Source organism: Elephantulus edwardii, unplaced genomic scaffold, assembly GCF_000299155.1.
Source record: "Elephantulus edwardii isolate Elephantulus edwardi_28Jun2011 unplaced genomic scaffold, EleEdw1.0 scaffold00063, whole genome shotgun sequence".
Classification (NCBI taxonomy): domain Eukaryota; kingdom Metazoa; phylum Chordata; class Mammalia; order Macroscelidea; family Macroscelididae; genus Elephantulus; species Elephantulus edwardii.
Genome location: NW_006399813.1, coordinates 4,126,675 through 4,148,284, shown reverse-complemented (window position 1 = coordinate 4,148,284; position 21,610 = coordinate 4,126,675). Strand labels below are relative to the sequence as shown.

Sequence of the window (21,610 nt, the reverse complement as noted above, 5' to 3'; positions counted from 1 at the left end):
ATCTCAATCTCTTCACCATCCATACTGATGCTGCCAATTGGCCCAGTGGTGAAGAATCTTTGTTTTCTTGATGTTGAGCTTCAATCCATATAGGAGGCTGCAGTCCTTGACCTTCTGCAGCAAGCGCTTCAGGGTTAGGGTTAGGGTTAGGGCAGGTTGTTGATGACTCTTCCACCAATCCTGATGCCACATTCCTCCTCGGACAGCCCAGGGTCTCAGATGATCTGTTCTGCATACAGATTGAAAAGGTATGGAGACAAAACACATCCCTGAAGGGCCTCTTTCTTGATTTTGAACCATCCAGTGTCTCCCTGCTCTGTTCTGATGACTGCCTCTTGGTCCAAGTACAGGTTTTGCATTAGCACAATCAAATGTTCTGGGATTCACATTCTTCTCAGAGTCAGCCACAGCTTGTTGTGATTCACACAGTCAAAAGTCTGTGCATAGTCAATGAAGCACAGATAGACATTCTTCTGGTATTCTCTGCTTTCTGACAAGATCCTTCTTACATTAGCTATAATATCCCTAGTACCATGACCTCTTCTAAATCCAGCCTACACATCTGTCAGTTCTCTGTTGACATACTGCTCCAAACATTTTTGGATCATTTTCAGCAGAATCTTGCTTGCATGTGATATCAATGATACTGTTTGATAATTTCCACACTCTGTTGGGTCACCTTTCTTTGGAATGGTAACAAATATCAATCTCTTCCAGTCAGTTGGCCAGCTGGCTGTCCTCCAGATTTCCTGGCACAACTTAGTGAACACATCCAGGGCAGCGTCTGTTTGCTGAAATAAATCAGTTGGTATGCTGTCAACTCCTGGAGCCTTGATTTTTGCCAATTCCTTCATCACCATAGGTTCTTGCTCATATGTTATTAAATTCTCTGTGTCAGCCAATTCCTTCTGATACAGTGACTCTGTGTACTCCTTCCACCTTCTTTTTATACTTCCTGGATTATTCACCATTCTACCCAAACTATCTTTAAGTATTGCCACCTGTGGCTTGAATTTGTTTTTTAACTGCTTCAGCTTAAGAAACGCTGAGCGAGTCTGGCCTTTTTGATTTTCTGACTCCAGCTCTCTGCACATTTCATTATAGTATCTTGCTTTGTCGTCCCGAGCTGCCTTTTGAAATTTTCTATTCAGCTCTTTGATTTCTTCCTTTAGCTTTGGCTTCTCAGCCCTCTAATGCAATACTCAGAGTCTCATCTGACATCCATCTTGGCCTTTTCTTCTTCTTTAGCCTTTGTAATGATCTTTTGCATTCTTCATGGACGATTTTCTTGATATCCTCCCAGAGCTCATTTGGTCTACGTTCAATGGTGCTCAAGGCCTCAAACCTGTTCCTAAGATGGTTTTGAAATTCGAGCACCCCACAGAAAGATGGGAGAGCCCCCCCCACCCCCGGACGCCATTTGCCAGAGAATTAGTTTTGGGATTCCGGGACGGGGACAGAGGCAGAGCTTTCCTCATCTCCACGCCTCATTCAGGTACCCCACGGAAAGACAGAAGAGAGGCCCCCGAAGACGCCATTTGCCAGAGAATTAGTCCTCAGATTTATACACATATAAATTGCTGAGTTGACGTATGCCCTGCTCTGTCTATTTTCAACAACAGAAATAAAGGAAAATATTTCTTGTAAAAGAAGTCAAAGAATAACGTGGGGTGGAGGGTGTTCCAAGTGCACACTCAGGTGTGGGACAGGACTGGAGGGGTGATATGCTGGGATTGGGCTCTTCTGCCTGTGGGCGTCAGGGAGGAGATGGTTCAGAGTTTTGACATAATACACTGAGTGTTGTTTTTTTAAAAAAAAATAAAACCCCAACTCAGCACATACACATAACTAGCTACAAGTTTTGGAAGTGAGGAAAACCATGGAGACTAGCTTGAGGGAACTTAGCCACCAACGCAGCAGAAAGCACCACCTGCTCTGATGAACAGGTTCCAGCTACTAAATGTCACTTGCTTTTTCCACTCTGACGTTCCCCCAACTGCTCACAATCCTTTTGGTGGCCAGACTAAGCGGTGCATCAGGAAGAGAGAATTGAGCCTTTTCAAAGTTAAAGACAGGGCACAAACAGACTTGCATGATCCATCAAGACAGAGCAAATACAGATGCCCAGAACCACACAGAGGCTAGAAGTTCCCAGAGAGGAGAGCTTCCCTGGGTTAAATACTGACACTTGGGGATGTAAATGAAGATGGTTCACTGCCCCTCCTCTTGAGGACAAGAGGAAGCCCTGTCTCCTCCGGCTGTCACTGCCTTTTCAGGAAGAAGGGAGAACTGGATGACTTCTGAATGATCTTTCCCGAGAAGGCTGTGGTCTCTGCAGAATTAGGCTTTACCCATTTTCCTCTCCGGGTGTGGGTCCCTAAAAAGGGATGTTTGCCTCAGATGCTACAAACACAGCTGCAGCTGGCCAAAATAAAAACACTTCAGGGCACGATATCTTTGGTATCATTTGGGTGCAAAATGACGAGAAGCAGCTTCTAAAAGACTATATAGGTCCCTGTGTTGTTAACGACTTCAACAAAAAAAAAAAAGCCAGAAACAGCCCCCAAAAGTCACACTAACCTATATCTCAGTCTCCCACCTGGGGACTGCTTATAGATCCTTTTCTCCCAGCTCGGTTTGTGGTTCGGCGTAATAAGGGTTTAGTAGGGTGACTGGGTCACCCTGAGCCCTGGCAAGCCTAGGTCGTCAACGTTCCTCTATTTATAGGGTCTCTATGGAAACGGGGCCAACATGAGAGAGCTAATCACTATTAAAAACACACAGAGCCGTACTCTCAGGATAGAAATTAGATTGAGAAAGTCTCTGGTTGCCCTTAAGAAGCTCTGGGTGGGGACTCTGGGAGGAGCTGAGCCATCAGCCCAGACTTGGCATCGATGGCCACATGGGTGGAGAAGACTGAACAGCCTGTTTGCGTTTTCTAATGGAAATGCAGCGATGAAAGATTTTTGGAATCCTTTTCACTTACACAGTATCATAAAGCCAAAACCAGAGCCAGGGCCGCTGGGCTGATTCTGACTCCCAATGAGCCTGGAGGACAGAGTCAAACGGCCCCACAGAGTTTCCAAGGCTGTAAACCTTTACAGAAGCAGACAGCCCCATCGCTATCCTGCAGAGCAGCCGGTGGCTTCAAACCGCTGACCTTCAGCTAGCAGGTGAGCTCTTAACTACTACACCGCCAGCGCTCCTGCATCACCAATAAAGCTGCTATTAAAACAGTTCTCAGGGAGCTCTGGTGGCCTAGTAGCAAGAAGCTGCACTGTAATCCCAGAGGTATGTGGTTCAAATCCACCAGATGCTGTGCAGGAAAAGGAGGGGCAATCTCCTCCTGTACCAGTCAGATACAAATTGATGGTACACACATTAAAAATAATAATAATAAAATTAAACAAATAAAAATAACCACAGTTCTCAAGGCAGGGGCAAATGATGTCCCACTTCAATTTGCATTTTATTCTTTGGTTGCTTAGAGAAAGGGGCCCGAGGCCGATGTGTGTTAACAAAGGTCCACTGGATGTTTTGGCAGAAAAGGTTCTTACCACACAGTTACCTGCACAGTGTGCCCTGTCCCTGCGCCTCCATCCTACACACCCTTCACCTCACTCCTCCAGAAAGCCCGCTCTCTGCTCACACCCGCTTGCTGTGCTCTCGCCCGCTCTGAACCCTAGAGAGCTCATTATCTGCACCTTTCCTCTTGCAATTAATCGGGCACTGCCTTGTGACATGCTGCTCATGCTCTCTCAAACTGTCACCCAGCTTTTCATCCACTTACACACCAATCCTGGAGGAGAGAACACAGAAGCAACAGGAGGGCTGGAGCCATGGCCACCTACACTGCCTAGTGGGCCCCTGAGGGATGCAAATAGTTAAGCACTCAACCATGACCTGAAAGGTTGGTGGTTCAAGCCCACCTGGCACAACTCTGGTGATCTTTAGAAAGGGCACAGCCTTGAAAGCCCTGTGAGCACTTCTGCTCTACCTAAGGGGCCACTATGAATTGGATCACACTTGATTTCAACTGGCAGCTAATAACAACATTAGCCTGCAAAGATTTCCCTGTAGGCACAGTGGTTACTATTTTTAATTATGTATTTATTTACTTTCTGAGTAGAAACTATTCCTGTCTACAAAACCAGGAAGTAAAATTACTTATTCCTTAGATTACTATCTTCTCCAAAGACTGTACATTTGGGTATTTTTTCTCATGTCCAACCCAGATAAAACAACAAAACCAAACCACTGTCCTCGAGGCGGTCTCTGACTCCCAGCCACCCTCCATCAGGTTCTTGAGGCTTGAAATCTTTACAGCAAGAGATTTCCCATCTTCTCCCAAGGAGCAGTTAGTGGATTTGAACTGCTGACCTTTTGGCTAACAGTGCAGTTTAAACCATCACCTCAGTGTATCATCTCAGTAACTGCCACGCTTGAGCTGGGTTGGGCTGAGGCGGACACACACCTAGGAGCCCGGCCGTGTTGACTGTCTTCACATACGGCTGAGGGACAGCAGCAGGGGCTCACGTCCTTACAGCCAACTTTGATTTTCAAGATGTCATCACTTAATTAATGTGACTGGAATAAAAAGAGGCTTTTAGTCATTTTAAGCTCTCGTGGTGATCTGGGCATGGTGTTAAGAGAGGCTGTTGTTGTTATGTGCCGTCGAGTCGTTTGCGACTCATAGCGACACTATGCACAACAGCCCTAAACCCTGCTCTATCCTGCGCCAACCGCACTGCCTCTGACACACCCATCCCGATTACCCCAGTCACCGAATCAATCCATCTCATAGAGGGTCTTCCCCTCCTGCGCTGTCCCTCCACCCTTCCAAGCATGATGTCCCTCTCCAAGGACCCGTCCCTCCTGGCAACATGTCCAAAGTATGTCAGACAAAGCCCCAGAATCCTTGCCTCCAAGGAGTAGCTTGGTTTATTCCTCTCCAAGATGAATCTGTTTTCCTGGCAGTCCATGGTACATTCAGTACTCTTCTCCAACACCACAGCTCAAAGGCATCAACTCTCCTTTGGAAAAAGACATTATTCTTGGCAAAGTGGAGGGTCAGCGAGAGAGAGAGAGGAAGACCCTCAACAAGATGGACCAAATCAATACATTGACTATACAACAATAGACTCAATTACAGCAGAGATGATGGAGATGGCACAGGATGGGGCAAGACTCAGATCCATTACTCATAGGGTTGAAACGACAACAACAGTGGCACTGTAAGGAGTCCTGGTGGTATAATGTGTAATACGTTGGGCTACTAAACAGGAAAGATCAGTTCAAATCCACCAGCTGCTTCTCCAGGGCAAGACGAGCAGTCTCCTCCCACAAAGAGTTACAGCTTCAGAAGCCTAGTGGAGCCTCCCGTCAGCCGGAACGGACTCAAAGGCAGTCAGGTTGGTGTCCGCGGGTTTGGTGGCACCACAGTGAAGGCATCCAGCTGCTAACCAAAAGATCTGTGGTTCAAATACACCAACCACTCCATTAGAAAGAAATTAGGCGGTCCATTTCTCTAAAGATTTACAGCCTTGGAAACCTAAAAACCGCACTTCTCAGGTGGTTCGAATCCACCATCTGCTCCTCAGGATGGGCAATCTTCTCGCAGGTAACTTACAGCCTGAGGAGTCGGATGGAGGGTCAGCTATGAGCCGGGTAAGCTGAGTTTATCTGTCAGCAAAGGAGCCCCAGTGGGGCAGTTATTAAAGCACGATGCTTGGAGCCCACAGGTGAGCCGTTCAAGCCTACCGGGCACTCCATCAGTCACTTCACAGGCAAAAGATGAACAGTCTGCTTCTGTGACGATTACAGCCTTGGAGACGCTTTGGGGACCGTTCTACCTGGAACAGGTTTGACAGGAGTGGTTGTGACTCTGAGTCCCTCAACAGATTTGTTTCTAACTTCTTACCCCCGAGATAGACCTACATGATGGGCTGATAAAGGTCAGTGCTCTCTCTGCTCATAGCTTTCTTCCAAAAATGAACCTTCACAATGTACAAGGACTTTAAAAAAAAATCCATTTCTTACAAGAGAGATGAAAATAAGATGAGTTTAGAAATGCCTCCCTGATCACTAATGAGAAAGCACCAGAGTCTTTTACACAAGCCCCTGATGTGCCATATTTTTTAAAGCTTCAATACAAATTTTAGGTCTTAGGAAATGGGAAGGATCCAGGCGAAACGACAGTGTAATGACGGGCCAGGTCCAATGGTGATTAATGTTATAAAACATAATGCAAGGGAATGACTGTATGAAACACAATGTGAATGAAGAATAGTGTGAAACACAGTGTATATGAACCTTGTAAACAAACCAATAAAAAATATTTTTTCGGTCTTATTGAGGGTTTCAATTTCTTACTGAGGGAGAGATTTCTTGTTAATGCCATCGGCAGTTAAGACATAATTTGACGCGCAGAAAGAAGAACATTCTGTAAATACTGAGCCGGCACACAGTTCCCCCGACAAGAACAGCCGAGGCATCTGGGAGTTCTAGGACCCAACGTGTGGCAGTGAAGCAGAGTGTCATCCGCCACATGCTGTCTCAGCTGTCACCATTCCTCCCCAGTCCGCATTCGTGAAGGTTTCTGGAGGGTCAGGAGCCATCCTGAGCCCTGGGAGCTGCAACATTCCTCACACAGACACAGACGCAGACGGGGATAACGCAACTGCAGAACTGCCGCACCCTCTGCTTTCTCAACTAGTAACAGGCAGCAGAACAATCGCCATTCCAGTCGAACATGCTTGGCACAAGCCTGCAAGATCTCCACTTACTGCCTCACTCTCTCCACTAAGAAAGCCCTTCTCTGGTTTGCTAATAAATCTTGGTAATTTGAGCTTATCTAGCATCAAGAAGATAAAAATCCTCACCAACAGGTCAATAGGCAACATCATGATCGATGGAGATAAGATGGAAAATATCTATGCCTTCGTCTTACTTGGATTCACAAACACCACCGTTGGTAGTAGCAGTGAAGAATGCAAGACATTGTATTGGGAAAGTCTGCTGTGAAGGACCTCTCCAAATTTCTGAGGTGCAATGATGTTAATTTAAAGACTAAGGTGTATTTGATTCAGGCCATGGTCTTTTCAATCACTTCTATTGTTTGAGAGCTGGACAATGAATACGGGTGACAGAAGAATAGATGCCCTTTGAGATGTGATGTTGGAGAAGAGCACTGACTATCCTATGAACTGCCAAAAGAAGAGCTATGTCTTGAGAAAGTGTAGCCAGGGCATCCCTTAAAGGCAAAGATGGCAAAGCTTTGTCTCACATACCTTGAGTATGTTGTTAGGAACTATTCCTTGGAAAGAGACATTATGCCTGGAAAGGTGGAGCGTCAGCAAAATTGAGGAAGACCCTGAACGAGATGGATTGACACAGTGACTGCACTGGGCTCAGGTAGGTGAGAAATGATGAAGATGGCACAGGATAGGACAGGGTTCAGATCTGTTGAGTCACTATGAGTCACACTGGGCTCAACAGCACCTAACAACAACAGAGATAAAGACACAGGAAAGAGACACGGTGAGCTGCTTCTGTAAAGACTGCAGCATGAAAACCTTCCGTCGCTCAGGTCACCACAGGTTGGTCATGAGTCAGAATCGACTCACTGCAATGGGTTAAGTTTTTGTTTCCTTTCTCTTAATCTCTTGTTCTGAATCCACCTCCAGAGTACCTTTCTTGATCAATCCCATCTGTTCGCCAGCACCTTTCTTGATTAGATCCATATGTTTGTCATCCCACCACCTGCTTGCAGTATCCTTAAACTTACATAACCTTCAGTGATTTTTCTCCCCAGCTATTTCTACTAATTTGGCTGGGAGTTCCCTTGGAAGCAAAGGCAGAGCCTGTTATCAAAGAACCAAATTTTCATTTCTTCGATCTTAAGTTTATCTCAATTCTACTCCACCTGATGAAATTTCAGGGCGGCTGGCAGTACTGTGGTTAAATTGCTTAGGTACCAACCAAAAGCTAAGCAGTTTGAAACCGCCTTCCCCCAGCCACTCCATGGCAGAAAGCTGTAGCTGCCTGTATCATTAGTAAGAATTCAAGGTCTTGGAAACACTGTGGGGGCAGTTCCATTTAGCCCCATAAAGTTGGTATTGGTCGGAATAGATTCAATGGCAACAGGTTTGGGAATCTATTCCATGTCGCAGGAGCCTTCCAGCCTGAATGCTCTAAGGTAGAGCCAGGTACCTCACAACACGGCAGGAACCAGCTACAGCCAGCCAGTCTTACTATCACAGCTCTCTCTTCAAGGCCCGGAGCACACATGCTCCTTCAACCCACTCACATCCCTAATGCAGTAGCTTGTCTTGCATCCCATTTAAAAAAACTGGAGAACGGAGCTCTGGTGGCCTACTGGCAAGAAGCTGCACTGCAATCCCAGGGGTGAATGGTTCAAATCCACCAGAGGCTGTGCTGGAGAAGGAGGGACAATCTCCTCCTGTACCAGTCAGATCCGATTTGACAGTACACATACACAAAATAATAAAATTAAATTAAAACACCACAACAAGATAAAGGTAAACAATCCAATTGAAAAATGGGCACAGAATATGAACAGATGCTTCACCAAAGAAGACACTCAGATGGCCAACAAGCACATGAAGAAATGTTTAAAATCCCTAGCTCTAAGAGAGATGCAAATCAAAACAAATATGAGATATCATCTCACCCCAGTAAGAATAGCAAAATTTAACAGAATAGTAAGCAACAAATGCTGGCGAGGTTGTGGAGAAACTGGAACCCTTATTCACTGTTGGTGGGAGTGTAAAATGGTGTAACCACTGTGGAAGGCAGTGTGGCACTTTCTCAAAAAGTTGCAAATAGAGATACCATTTGACCCAGCAATTCCACTATTGGGAATATACCCCAAAGAGGCCATAACTGACATCCAAGCAGATATATGCACACCCATGTTTATCATGGCTTTGTTCACAATAGCAAGGAGTTGGAAACAACGTTAAGTGCCCATCGGCAAATAAATGGATAGAGAAGCTGTGGTATATTCACATAATGGAATACTACGCTGCATTGAAAAACAAGGAACTCATACAATATTATTCAAAATAGGTGACACTGGAGGACATTATGCTGAGTGAAATATCTCAGTCACAAAAAGGCAAATACTGCATGGTGCCACTGTTGTAAAACAGGACTGACCTCGATGTTGGGGGGAGACTGAGAAAGATGGGATAAATAATGTATACTGCATTGAAACAGATGAGAGAGAAGACTTTTTAAAAGGGATACGTGATTAGGTAGTATTGTCATGACAGGAGTCTTCAGTGAAGGCTGCATAGTGGAGTGGACCTGGGGGGAGGGATTGTAAAACAATGAAAGAATTTTTCTCTTACCTTTCAAAGAAAAGAGTGTACTGTGGGGGGAGGGGTGGCCAGGAAGAAAAGTATAACAATGACTGAATGGAAATCCAAAGTCTCCATAAATTTTCATTAAAATTAATAATAATTGAAAATTTTTTAAAAATTAGAAAATATTTTTAAAAATTGGAGAAACTGAGACCTAGAAATAGGACTAAAATCCTGTGCCTTAAAACTGGAAAAAATGGAGAAAAAAAATAAAAGTAGAAAACCAAATAGGGGCTTCCAGGTCTTGTCAATGTTCTATTTCTTAACTGAGGTGAGAGAGCTCTGGTGGCCTAGTGGTAAGGAGCTGCATTGCAATCGCTAAGGCAGGAGGTTCAAATCTATGAACTTCTTTCAGGAGAAAGATGGGCAATCTCCTCCTGGGTGATGAAACTACCTCTGAAAACCTGCTGGAGGGTCAGCTATGAGTTGATTCCAACTTGAAAGTAAGCAACAACAACAAAAATTAACAGATGGGTGTCTGTTTTGTAACTATATTTTAAACAGTGCACATACATTTTCAGAGACTTTTCTAAGCATGACATATTTCTGAGTTTAGAACAGTGCCTTTTCCAGTGAAGTTGTCCTATAGCTCTTGACCATATGGCCCCTTGCCAGCGCCGACTGGGGCCCGTGGTGGGGGCTGAACCACCTGCGACCACCACTAAAGGCTGTGAGGCAGCGAGAGAATCACGGAGAATACGGTTGTGAATGTCTCAGCAATTTGGCTTCTAATTGCTTCTGCTGCTCTTCACTCTGAGCAGGCATGAAGGGTATGGTATAAATAGAAGCACATGAACTGGGATCAGATGAGTCTAGAGTCAAAAGCACATGCAACCAGGGATGGAATAATCCAGAGCACCCCATCTTTATTCAGGAATGGGGAGTGGAAAGCCTTAAGAAGCTCCAGTGGAAACGATCTGCCGGTGTTTTGTAAGGGAGGAGTCCAGGAGAAGACCTTTGGTCTGTACCCAGACCTTACCTTTCAGGAAAAGCTGAATCCCTCAGGTTGCACATGGGGTGGAAGAAGAGGCAAGCTCCAGCAATTTCCTCCCGTCTGCTGCCTTCTAACATGCTCCAGGGCAAAACAGGCTCACACCTATGCTCAGGCACTCATCCCAGACCTCGGAATTTTGACCACGTGCTAGATTTCCAACAGGAATGCATGGTCCCCTTCTCCTTCTGCACTTTCCCCTACATCGTTCCCTTCACCCATTTGCACTGTGGCCAAGTTTGCTGGCTAGAAATTTCTGCTATGCGTTAACCAGTCCAAATTCTCTGTTGTTGATGGCTATCGAGTTGCGTAAGACTCATAATGATCCTATGAACAAAAGGCCTGAAGTCCCCTCTACAACTATCAACATTTATCAAAGTTCATAGTATCTAGAGGCATGTTGTTTAGGAAGTGGATGCCACTCCTACTTCCAAAAAAATTCTCTGTAGCCTCCCCTTCAAATTAATGTGAAACATGATCGCAGCAAAGGGCTGGATGTTATTAGCTGATATCTAGACAATTCCAGCTCATAGCAACCCCATGTGACAGGGTAGAACTGACCCATAGAGTTTTCTAGGCTATAAGCTTCACAGGAATGGATTGCCAGGTCTTTCTCCACAAAACCACTGGGTGAGTTCGCACTGCCACCCTCTCAGACAGCAACTGAGTACTTAACCATTGTGTCACCAGGGCTCCTGAGGACTGCGTAATGACCACAGATGAGTCAAAAACTGAACACACTTGGTTGAACAGGAACCTAAACCACAGAAGCCAGGAGACATGAGTCTGAAAGGCTGAATCTCCTGCTGCAGGAGGGTCTGCTGGGATCCCCTAATGCTCCAGGTGACCTCAGGTGGGTGGAGGAGCTGGAAAGGCCCCAAGGTCTCTGTAAGAGTCTCCTGGAGAAGCCTCTTTTCAGATTGTTAGTTGATGTTTCAGAACTGCTCCTGAACTTTTTCTTCCCTTTTCACGGCTTCTCCTCACTCCATAACCCCAGACCACATGGGTAGAAATGAACAGTGGAGAGCAAGATGAGGGGCTATGGAAGGAAGCCCACGGGAGTCTCTGGAACCCGACTGCCACTAGTTGGGGGTGGGGGAACACATCATCCAGAAACCCTTGGCAAAGACCCACCTTCTTTCCTCCTTGGAGGCATTTCAGATAGCACCTCTTATTTTTTTTTTTCCCCTCTCTCAAAGATGATTTCCTTCAATGCGTTCACAGCCCATCATAATACACGAAGTTGTCTCAATAAAAAACCAAAAACAAACCAACCAAAAAACACCAAACCGGAAACGGGGGGGGGAGGGTAGGCACCCAAGGTTATCTATTCCTCAAGTTTAAAATGAAAACAAAAGCAGTCTAGCGCTGCTGAGCTGCTCAGACCCAACACAGGTGTGGAGTGGGGGTGGAGGATGTGAAAAATCAAATCGGCCCTTTTCTGGCACCACCATCAAATAATAATAATTAAAAAACCCAGTCACTTCCACCCAGTTCCTGAGCCAAGGATAGAATTTTTCCATCACTGGAAAACTATGCTTGGGAAACAAGTTGGGACACATTCCAATATCCGTAAGTCCCTTTCCCAGGAAAGTAGCTCAGAAAAGTTGAGAGATTTGCCTGAAATCAGACTGCAAGGATCTGTAGCTCACATTTGCGGCTCAAGCTCCTGCCCTGTAAACAGGCTGTTATGCAGCAGTCAGAGATAAACAGGAAAAGGCCCAGCTCATTTGCTGTGCTCCCACTGAGCGGGCAGTAGCTGTCTTCTCCCTCTTGCTATCATCAGGCTGAGTCCAAATGCCTGGGATGGACCTCATGGTGGTTTGTGGGGTTTTTATCCTCTGTAAGGGAGGGCTTCTTTTCTCACACTTGATAGCAACTCTGCTACAAAGAAGTTCAGCAGCTAATTAGTAAGTGCACAGTGGCTGCTCCCACTGTCTCTCATTAGAATAAGGGAGTTACTACAAAAAAAAGAGAAGGTGGAGAGGAACAAGCTTTGGAAGGCAGGCCCCACTCTATGACCAGTTCAGAAGGGGTAAGTGATGAAGACAGCCTCCCCAACTGCTGACCTGGAATTTCACAGCTCAGCCTGAGAGGTGGGAAGTTTTCCAAGGCAGACTCGGGGAGAGGATCCCATCTGGTCAAGGAGTCCTCTGCACAGGTCCAGAAAGGGGCTGCTGGCAGCCACAGACGGTGCTACCACTGCACACAGCAGGGTCAAGGGAACACCAATACCTTCATCCTTTTACTTTAAACAGCCACCGTACCTCCTGACCGCACAGGGTGGGATCCTTCAACCTAACCAACAGGTAAGCTTCCTATGGAGAGTCTTTTAGAATGGGGGGAGCCCAGAACCCCTGGAAAGGGGAGTGGCAGAACCAGAGGGCAGATTCAAGCAACTGCCACACAATCTTTTTAAAGTGCACAGAACAAAGAGTTCCAAGCCACCCGGTGCTTCTCAGCCCTCCCCCAGAAGACAAACATTCACAGGTAGGAGCATACTCACCTGTGCCCCAGTGGCTTCCTGACGTTGAGCCGCTCAAGCCAAGCGAGGAATGTCATTGGCTTATTCTGGGGAGCTCCTTAGTGGCTGCTGCCATAGGATACAGGCTTTATTTAACATAACCTAGTCCCTTTCCGCTCCCCTAGCCTAGACCCTGCACCCCCTCCAGAGAAAAACTCCCTGGGGTATCAATCTCCAATGCAAGGAAGTTCCTTCCCGGGGCTGTCATCTCGCCCAGCCCTGCGGGGAGCCCGCTTGCGAAGCCTCAAACTGCACGCTCCGAGGCCGCTCCAGCAAAGGTGCATTCTTTTATTCTGGTTGCTGTGTTAATTGATAGGGGTGTAGATTTGCAGCTCACCAATGGGCTCAGCAACCCCAAGGCGGGAAAATAAACGACTCCCGGCTACATGGGAAGGTTCTTTGGGATTCTGGTCCTGGCTGCCGGATCAGGCTGCGTGCAACTAGAACCGAGGCCCCAAACCAGCCCAAGCTCCACTCGCACCACCTGTCAGTTCTCCACCCTGGGGGCTGGTTCGCAGGCAGCGATCTCCAAGCACTAGCTAGACCTCTGGCTCCACCTAATGGCAAAAAGTCCACACTCCCCTTTCACAGATGGGCAAACTGAGCTCAGGAAGAGCTTAACAGGTTCCAAAGGGAGGCAACTTCATTCAGCAAAGGAACCTAAATGTGGCCTGCCCTGCCTCCCATGTCATTTTTTTTCCTTCGGCCTTCCTACAAGCAAGGAAGGTGATGGCAACTTTTTAGTTAGCATCTTGGAATTCGCCAGCCCTTTGTCTGCGAATAGCACTTCTCACACATTTCTTAAAACAATTTCCTCGAATGGGTGAGTCACTAGAACGTCTTCTGAAAAAAATGGGGGACAAAAACTCAGGCCTACCATGTATCTGAAAGACAGAGGCAGAGATGGTACCTGACGCGCGTAGCCCCGGGTTCGACCCTGGGCTCATATTCTCTGACTTCGGCCTCGCTCCCTTATCAGTTTCTCCAGGTTAGAGCACTCGTGCGTGGGATGGGGAAAGCTAAAGTGGCCGGCTGGGTTTGCCAGCGGAGGGGCGGCGCTCACCTTTAAATCAGGAGGCTTGCTCCGGTGTCCGGGGTTGGGCGCCGCCGCAGCACCCGCATCTGAAGTTGGCCCTCCAGCAGAGTTCGCACCCGCGCCCTCCCCAGGGCGGAGGTCCTGGCCCGGCAGGTGGCAAGCGGCGTCTTCCAGCCCCGCTCCATCCTCCTCGCCTGACTGTTGCTGCAGCTCGTCCGATTTGCACCTCTTCATGGTGTACGTGGGTCGGCAAGGGGAATCTGTCCTTCCAGCACACGGTCCTGAAGGAGCCCGTTACCCTCTCTTACACTCCAGAACAAGGCCAGGGGTTTAAATGATTAACGCAGAGGGGAGTCAGCAGATCAGAAGGTCTTAAATTAAAAACACGAAAATAAAAGAGTGATGGAGAGGTGAGGAAGGGGCGCCTTGGTTACTGCTTGTTAATAGTTCATTCCGGCCTGGGGAGCCGAAGGCGGGTCACAGTCGAGGCTGGACAGCAGAAGTCCTTGGGCAGTCATTGCAGGGGAGGAGGACGAAGGCCCCTGGCCCCCAAACTTTCTGCTTCAGGGCATGGGTAGGGCTGAGGGGAGCTGGGCGGCACAGCGCATCCCTCCTGGCTGGCCCGGCCCCTGGGCAAAGCAGGGCATGGGGCATTCCAGCCGGGCAGCGCCTAATCTGCCGCCCTTGGCGCGGACTGCAGACCCTGGCCCTGCTGCGCGGCCCCCCGGCCCACATGGGCAGGCCCCCGAGCGGGCAGCTCGCCCGGCCCCCTCCCCGCGCGCCGCGCTCCCTGCTGCAAAGCCGCCGCCGCGGCCCCAGCCCAGCGGCCAGCGCGCAACCTACCCCGCCCGCCTGCCTGCCTGCCTCTGCCGGGGAGCGGGAAGGCTAGGCAAGGGGGGAGTGACAACGAGAGCAAGCCAATGGGAAGCGCGGAGGGCAGAGGGGGCGTCGCTCCGCGACGTGTTTAGGGTTGGTTGCACTGTGCGAACCCCCAGGAGAGGTTTGGAGGGCGATGCTGCTGCGTTTTAGCATTGCAGAGAGCAATTGCAGAGTAGGAGCTGGGGTGGCGGGCGGTGGGAGAAAGCAGCGTTAGGTGCCTGAGGGGCGCTTCCTTGTGAAGGCTTCGGGATTTACCCCTCTCATGTTATTAGGCGGGGATGGTGCACAGTGGAGATGGCTGTCATTACTGCTTGTTTGCTCTAACTTTGCATGTATACATAGTACGTGTATACACTGTGAGGGAGACACCCATTCCCCCCCCCCCAGAATATAGTCTGAGGATACCATGCCTACATTCTGAGGTGCAATTGCAAATGGGAGGGGGTGTTCTATTGCCTCGTTATCCCTTCTCTACTTTAAGTACCTAGCTTATTTATTTGATTCCTTAGTTGGTGTTTCATATCTATAAACAATATGTGAGAGTACCTTGAAACTGTGGAGCCACATTTAAATAAGAAAGGAGTTGTTAATGGTAGGTTGATACTCTGGAGAAAGTGGGAAGGAATCTCTTCCCATAAACCTTAGTCAAACTGCACCAGCCAACCTGGAAGTGGAAGAGAACAAATTACTGGAGTTTCCAATAAGGCAGGGATCTGTTGTTCATAAGGTCGCCATGAGTCATAGTCCATTCCCAAGTACCTGACAACAAAGGAGTAATAGCAACCCCACTTGAATGCATGCTGCCTACTTCATATCGATATGATGGGTTTGCCAATCCAACAATCTCAAAATATGTGGTTTCCAGATCCACAGCATCCGCATTACCTGGAAACTGGATAGAAATGCACATTCTATGGGCCCAGAAAACTGTCTGAACAACTCCAGGTAATTGTTATACACACTAAAATTTACAAACAACTGGTTTAGAATGTGGTGATGGGGCTGCTTTGTTTATGAGCCTGTAAAGGACTTTACAGTTTACCAATGTCTTTCACACTCACTGAGCCTTTCTAGCCTCACTTCATCACTACTTGTGTGAGTTTACTGGCTCTCCATTAGGCCTTCTTCCCCTTTCAACCACTCATTTTCATGTGAATCCTGAAAGAGATCAAGTCGTTAAGGATTTACTTCTGTGAAACAGCCACTTTCTAAACCAGGCAGCTCCCTTTTTAGAAGATAGAAATTTAGGATGGGCCGAGAATGTGGAACCACCCCCCCACATCCTCTACACAGTATCAGGCAGGACATGGAAAGACCATTTTTGATGGTGAGGGGAAAGGCAGAATGCTAATGCAGACAAAGAAAATATAGACAATCCATGTGGGCTGATTCCCATGGCCTCAAATGTCAGGTAAAGACACAGGACTTGGAAGAAGCAGAGGCCCCATAGACCCAGGTCAAGTCTTGGGTAGGAAATGGTTAGTACAGGCTAACGGATGTTCACAAATAGAGAGGAAAAGTGCTGGGATGGGGTGTGAATCTTAAAGAAACTTATTATTCTGAATTAATCTTCATTTATATATTAAGTTGGGCTTTGAGTTTGATATTTATATTTTTAGGTACACGTAGCACGATGGCCACATTGGCAATTGGTGACCATATTTAGCAAGGTATGTGCAGATCTATGAAAAAATACAGTGTATTTTGTGCATCACCTAATACTCAATATTCTATTTTAGAGAGGCAGTGTAGCATAATGGTTTGGAGCCCAGGCTCCATGGTCAGACTGCTTTGAAACTAATCTTGATTCTGTTCTCACTGATCATGTGGCATGTTATCTAACCTCTTTATGCCCCAGTTTTCTGATTTGGAGATTGGAGATAATAGCAGTACCTACTGTACAGGGTGGAGGATGATATGTATGTATATATAAAACACTCAAAGCCCTGGAGCAGAGGGCCACAGCTCTTATCAAAAATGGCTTCCATTCTTTTTTTTTATTTTATTTTAAAAGTTGTGTTGCTTTATTTTTCCCTGTCTTTTTTATATTATTTTTTAAAATTCATTATTGCACATTTTCTTCCCCCTACTCCAGCCCACTCCTCAATGCACCCTCTGTTCCAGATAGTTGTCTTATATATAATGTCTAATCTCATATTCTTTTTGGACAGTTCTTCCCCTCATCTGTTATGCAGATTACCGATCCACTCTTTCCCCATTCTCTCCCCAACCCTCCATGTCTGTCCTATTTTATAACTGTCATGTTACACAGTGTTTGTCTTTTTATGACTATGCTTCACTCAGCATGTTGTCCTCCAGACTCACCCATGTTGTGTAATGTTTTAGGAGTTCATTGTTTTTCAGTGCATAATATTCCATTAAGAACTGCACACCAGACTCCAATGTGTGTATCTTCAAAAGTTCAAATGCCCCCCACATCCCCAACTTTTATCAAACTGTGCCCTGATGGCACAGTGGTTGAGGGTTCAGATGCTAACCAGAAGGTCATATTTCAAACCTTCCAGGGCTCCACTGGACAGTCTACTTCTGTAAAGGTTAAAGCCTTGGAAACTCTATGGGTCAGTTCTCTAGCCTGTAGGGTCCCTGTGAGTCAGAATTGACTTGAAAACCATGAACATCATTTTATACAGCAAACACCCAGCTAGCTACTAAAGAATCTCAGGTGGTCTACTGTCTATTGCCACTTGTTTGAAGCAAATTTTCACCATTGTTTTGAGGTTCTGTTAAGTCAACTATGACTTACAGTTAACCTGTGTACAAGAGTTCAAATCCTTTTCCAACCCTGCACCAGCTTCACAATCTTGGCTACACTTAAGCTCATCATTGCAGGCACTGTATCATTCCATCATGAAGAGTAGCTTCATCTCTTTTGCTGACCCTCTTCTTTTCCAAGCGTGATGTCCTTCCCTAGCATCTGGCCTCTCCTGCTAACACTCTCAATGTAAGTGGGACAAAGCCTCACCATCCTTGTCTCCAAGGAGCACAACAGCACTTCTTCCAAGACAGATTTGTTTGTTCTCTTGGCAGCCCAGGATATACTCAATACTCTTTTCCATTACCACAATTCAAAAGCATCAATTATTCTTCAGTCTTCCTCATTCCTTTCCAACTTCCATGTGCACATGAAGCAATTGAAAAGTCTGTGGCTTGGGGAAGATGCTCCTTAGTCTTTAAAATGGCAGCATTGCTCTTTGTTACTTTTAAAGCTCCTTGACAGTAGATTTCCCCAATGAAATTTTCATTAGCTTCAGCAAATTCTTGAGTACCTAAAATAAATCTGAAACTATTTTGGCTTATAGAAATTTTGTTCAAAGAGGTGGATCCTTCTAAGATTATCTGGGGAAATGCCAGCACATACTATGTTTTGATGTTTAAGATAAGACAAAAATTTGAAGATTTACATGTTGTTGCTTGTTGTTATGTGCCATCGAGTCATTTGCGACTCATAGCAACCCTATGTACAAGAGCCCTAAACGCCGTTCTATCCTGTGCCAACCTCGCTGTCTCAAACACATTCATTCCCACCACTTCACTCACAGAATTGATCCATCTCATCGAGGGTCTTCCTCTCCTGTGCCATCCCTCCACTCTCCCAAACATGATGTCTCTCTCCAAGGACTAGTCCCTCCTTGCAACATGCCCAAAGTATGTCAGACAAAGCTTCAGAATCCTTGACTCCAGGGAACATTCTGGATTCACCCTCTCCAGGACAAACCTGTTTGTTCTCCTAGCAGTCCATGGTATATTCAACACTCTTCTCCAGCACCACAACTCAAAGACATCAATTCTCTATCATCCCTATTCACCGTCCAACTCTCCGATGCATAACACATAATTGCAAAGACTATAGCCTGGATCAGGCGCACCGTAGTCTCCAGCTTGACATTGTTGCTCTTCAGTACTCTTGAGAGGTCCCTCACAGCTGACTTTCCCAATGCAATTCTTCTCCTGATTTCCTGGCTGCTGTTACCAAGAGTGTTGACTTTGGAGCCAAGTAAACTAAAACTGTTAACTATCTCAATCTCTTCACCATTCATACTGATGTTACCAATTGGCCCAGTGGTGAGAATCTTTGTTTTCTTGATATTGAGCTTCAATTTATATTGAAGACTGCAGTCCTTGACCTTCTGCAGCAAGCGCTTCAGGTCCTCCTCAGTTTCAGCAAGCAGGGTTGTGTCATCTGCATAATGCAGGTTGTTGATGACTCTTCCACCAATCCTGATGCCACATTCCTCCTCTTACAGCCCCAAGTCTCAGATGATCTGTTCTGCATACAGATTGAAAAGGTATGCAGACAGAATACATCCCTGACAGACCCCCTTCTTGATTTTGAACCATCCAGTGTCTCCCTGCTCTCTTCTGACAACTGCCTCTTGGTCCAAGTATAGGTTTCGCATTAGCACAATCAAATGTTCTGGGATTCCCATTCTTCTCAGAGTCAGGCATAGCTTGTTGTGATCCACACAGTCAAAAGCCTTTGCATAGTCAATGAAGCACAGACAGACATTCTTCTGGTATTCTTTGCTTTCTGCCAAGATCCATCTTACATTAGAGATTATATTCAGCATATAGAAGTTGTTGTTGTTGTGTACCATTGAGTCGGAACTGACTCATAGCTGACCCTCTGACAGGTTTTCAGAGGCAATTAATTGTATGGGAGATTTTTCATTCTCCCACAGAATAGCTAGTGGATTAAAACTCTTCAGTTCTTTGCTGATGTGCTGTTCCAGTTATTTCTGGATAATCTTCAGCAGAATCTTACTTGCATGTGATATTAATTATATTTTTCTGTAATTTCCACTTTCTATCGGGTCACCTTTCTTTGGAATGGGAACAAATATAGATTTCTTCCAGTCAGTTGGCCAGGTGGTTGTCTTGCAGATTCTTGGCACAACTTAGTGAGTGCATCCAGGACAGTGTCTGTTCATCGTGCAGGAGTAGAATTTTAAATTCTGTTTTGTCCTAACTAGTTAGTCACAGACACAAAACATGCTTTAGTGGGTTGCCCACTAGTCTTGGCATCTGAAAAATCCAAGTGAAGCTTACAGTTCTGATCTTTCTATGTATTCTTGGTCAACAGAATTGCTTATTTTCTGTTGTCCTTGGTTTTATCATTTCTAAATCTCACTCATTGTCATTGAGTTTGTTCAACCTAATAGTGACCCTCCACTGGGTTTCCCACATTATAAATTATAAGAGAAGGAGATTGCTCATCTTCCTTGCCCACAGGGCTTCTGGAGACCGGAAGTCTGGGTTGGCAGCACAATTCACTGTGGGCTATACCATTAGAACTAGTGGTCTAGTGGTAAGAACCTGCACTGCAATCCTGAATGCATGTGGTTCTGATCTGCTATCTGCTCTACAGGAGAATGATGGGCAGTCTCCTCCTGGGCAATTAACTGCCTCTGAAAATCCACTTGAGAATTTACTATGGGTTGGTTCCCACTCAATGGTACTAACAACGACAACACATATAATTACTGTGAAAATTATACAAAGTAGGTGTTCAATAAGCCCGATTCAACTCAACAATTCTACTCATTACCGTCAAGCTGGAACCAACCCATAACTGACCCTCCAGCAGTTTTCAGAGGCTGTAAATCAAATGGGAAGAGATTGCTCATCTTTCTCCTTGCCCTTGGTTTGGCGGCACTTCTCCTAACCTGAAAGACCACCAGGACCTCCTTCAGTAAGACATAATTAACATGCTTGCCAAGTGCCTTGTCTGTCACATTAAAAAGGCAGAATTCTCTCTTAGTACTGACTGTGAATAAAAGATCTCAATTAATGAAAGGTGGGTGCTTCTGGCAGGATGAAATTTGTTAAACTAGTAAGTATGCAAAACTAAGACAAGAGGAATAAAGAGCAGGTTTGTAGAATTCTGCTCCCTTGTCAACAGTCAGTTCATTTAATTTGAGAACCTAAGATTTAACTATAGAGAATTTTGTTGTTAGGTGTCATCGAGTCAAGTATGACTCACGGTGACTCCATAAACAAAAGATCTGAACTCAGTCCTGTCCTGTGCCATCTTCACACTTCCTGAAACACAAGAGCCCACTGCAGCAGTCATCATGTCAATACACCTGGTTGAAGATCTTCTCCTCCTTCACCAACCCACCACCCTTCCAAACATCATATCCCTCTCCAAGGAATAACACCTCCTAGCAATATGTCCAAAGTACATAAGCCTAAGCCTCATCATTCTTGCCTCCAAAGAACACTCCAGCTGCACCCTCTCCAAGACATAGCTGTTCGTTCTCTCTGCTGTCCATGGGATGTTCAGTGCTCTTCTCCAATACCACAGCTCAAAGGCATCAATTCTTTTTCAGTCATTCTTATTCATTGTCCAGGTCTCAGAGGCACAGCCAGTAATCAGAAAGACGAAGGCCTGAATCAGACACACCTTAGTGTTCAAACTGACATCACTACTGCTCAATAACTTTAAAAGGTCTCTAACTGCAGATTTTCCCAGTGCAATGTGTCCCCTTATTTCCTGATTGGCTCATACCAAGGGTATTAATTGTGGATCTAAGCAAGATGAAACTGTTGACAGTTTCAATCTCCTCTCCATCCATCATGACACTGTTTATTGATCCAGTGGTAAGTATCTCTGGTTTCTTGGTATTGAGATGCATTCATACTGAAGGCTGCTTTCCTTGATCTTCTGCAATAAGTGCTTCAAGTCCTTGCTTTCAGCAAGCAAAATTGTCATCTCCATAACACAGGCTATTGATGAGTCTCCCTCTAATCCTGATGCCACATTCCTCTTCATA

The 21,610-nt window shown here is 46.0% G+C and overlaps 1 protein-coding gene across 1 annotated transcript in view; it reads right to left on the bottom strand.

Moving 5' to 3' along the window:
• Positions 1 to 14,299, bottom strand: part of TMCC2 (transmembrane and coiled-coil domain family 2) — a 66,523-nt gene extending 52,224 nt beyond the window's left edge. Inside the window, exon 1 of the mRNA XM_006887913.1 lies at positions 13,965 to 14,299. Within this exon, the coding sequence (XP_006887975.1) occupies positions 13,965 to 14,171 (207 nt within the window). The 5' untranslated portion in view covers positions 14,172 to 14,299. The remainder of the gene's footprint in view (positions 1 to 13,964) is intronic.
• Between the last annotated feature and the right edge of the window lie 7,311 nt (positions 14,300 to 21,610).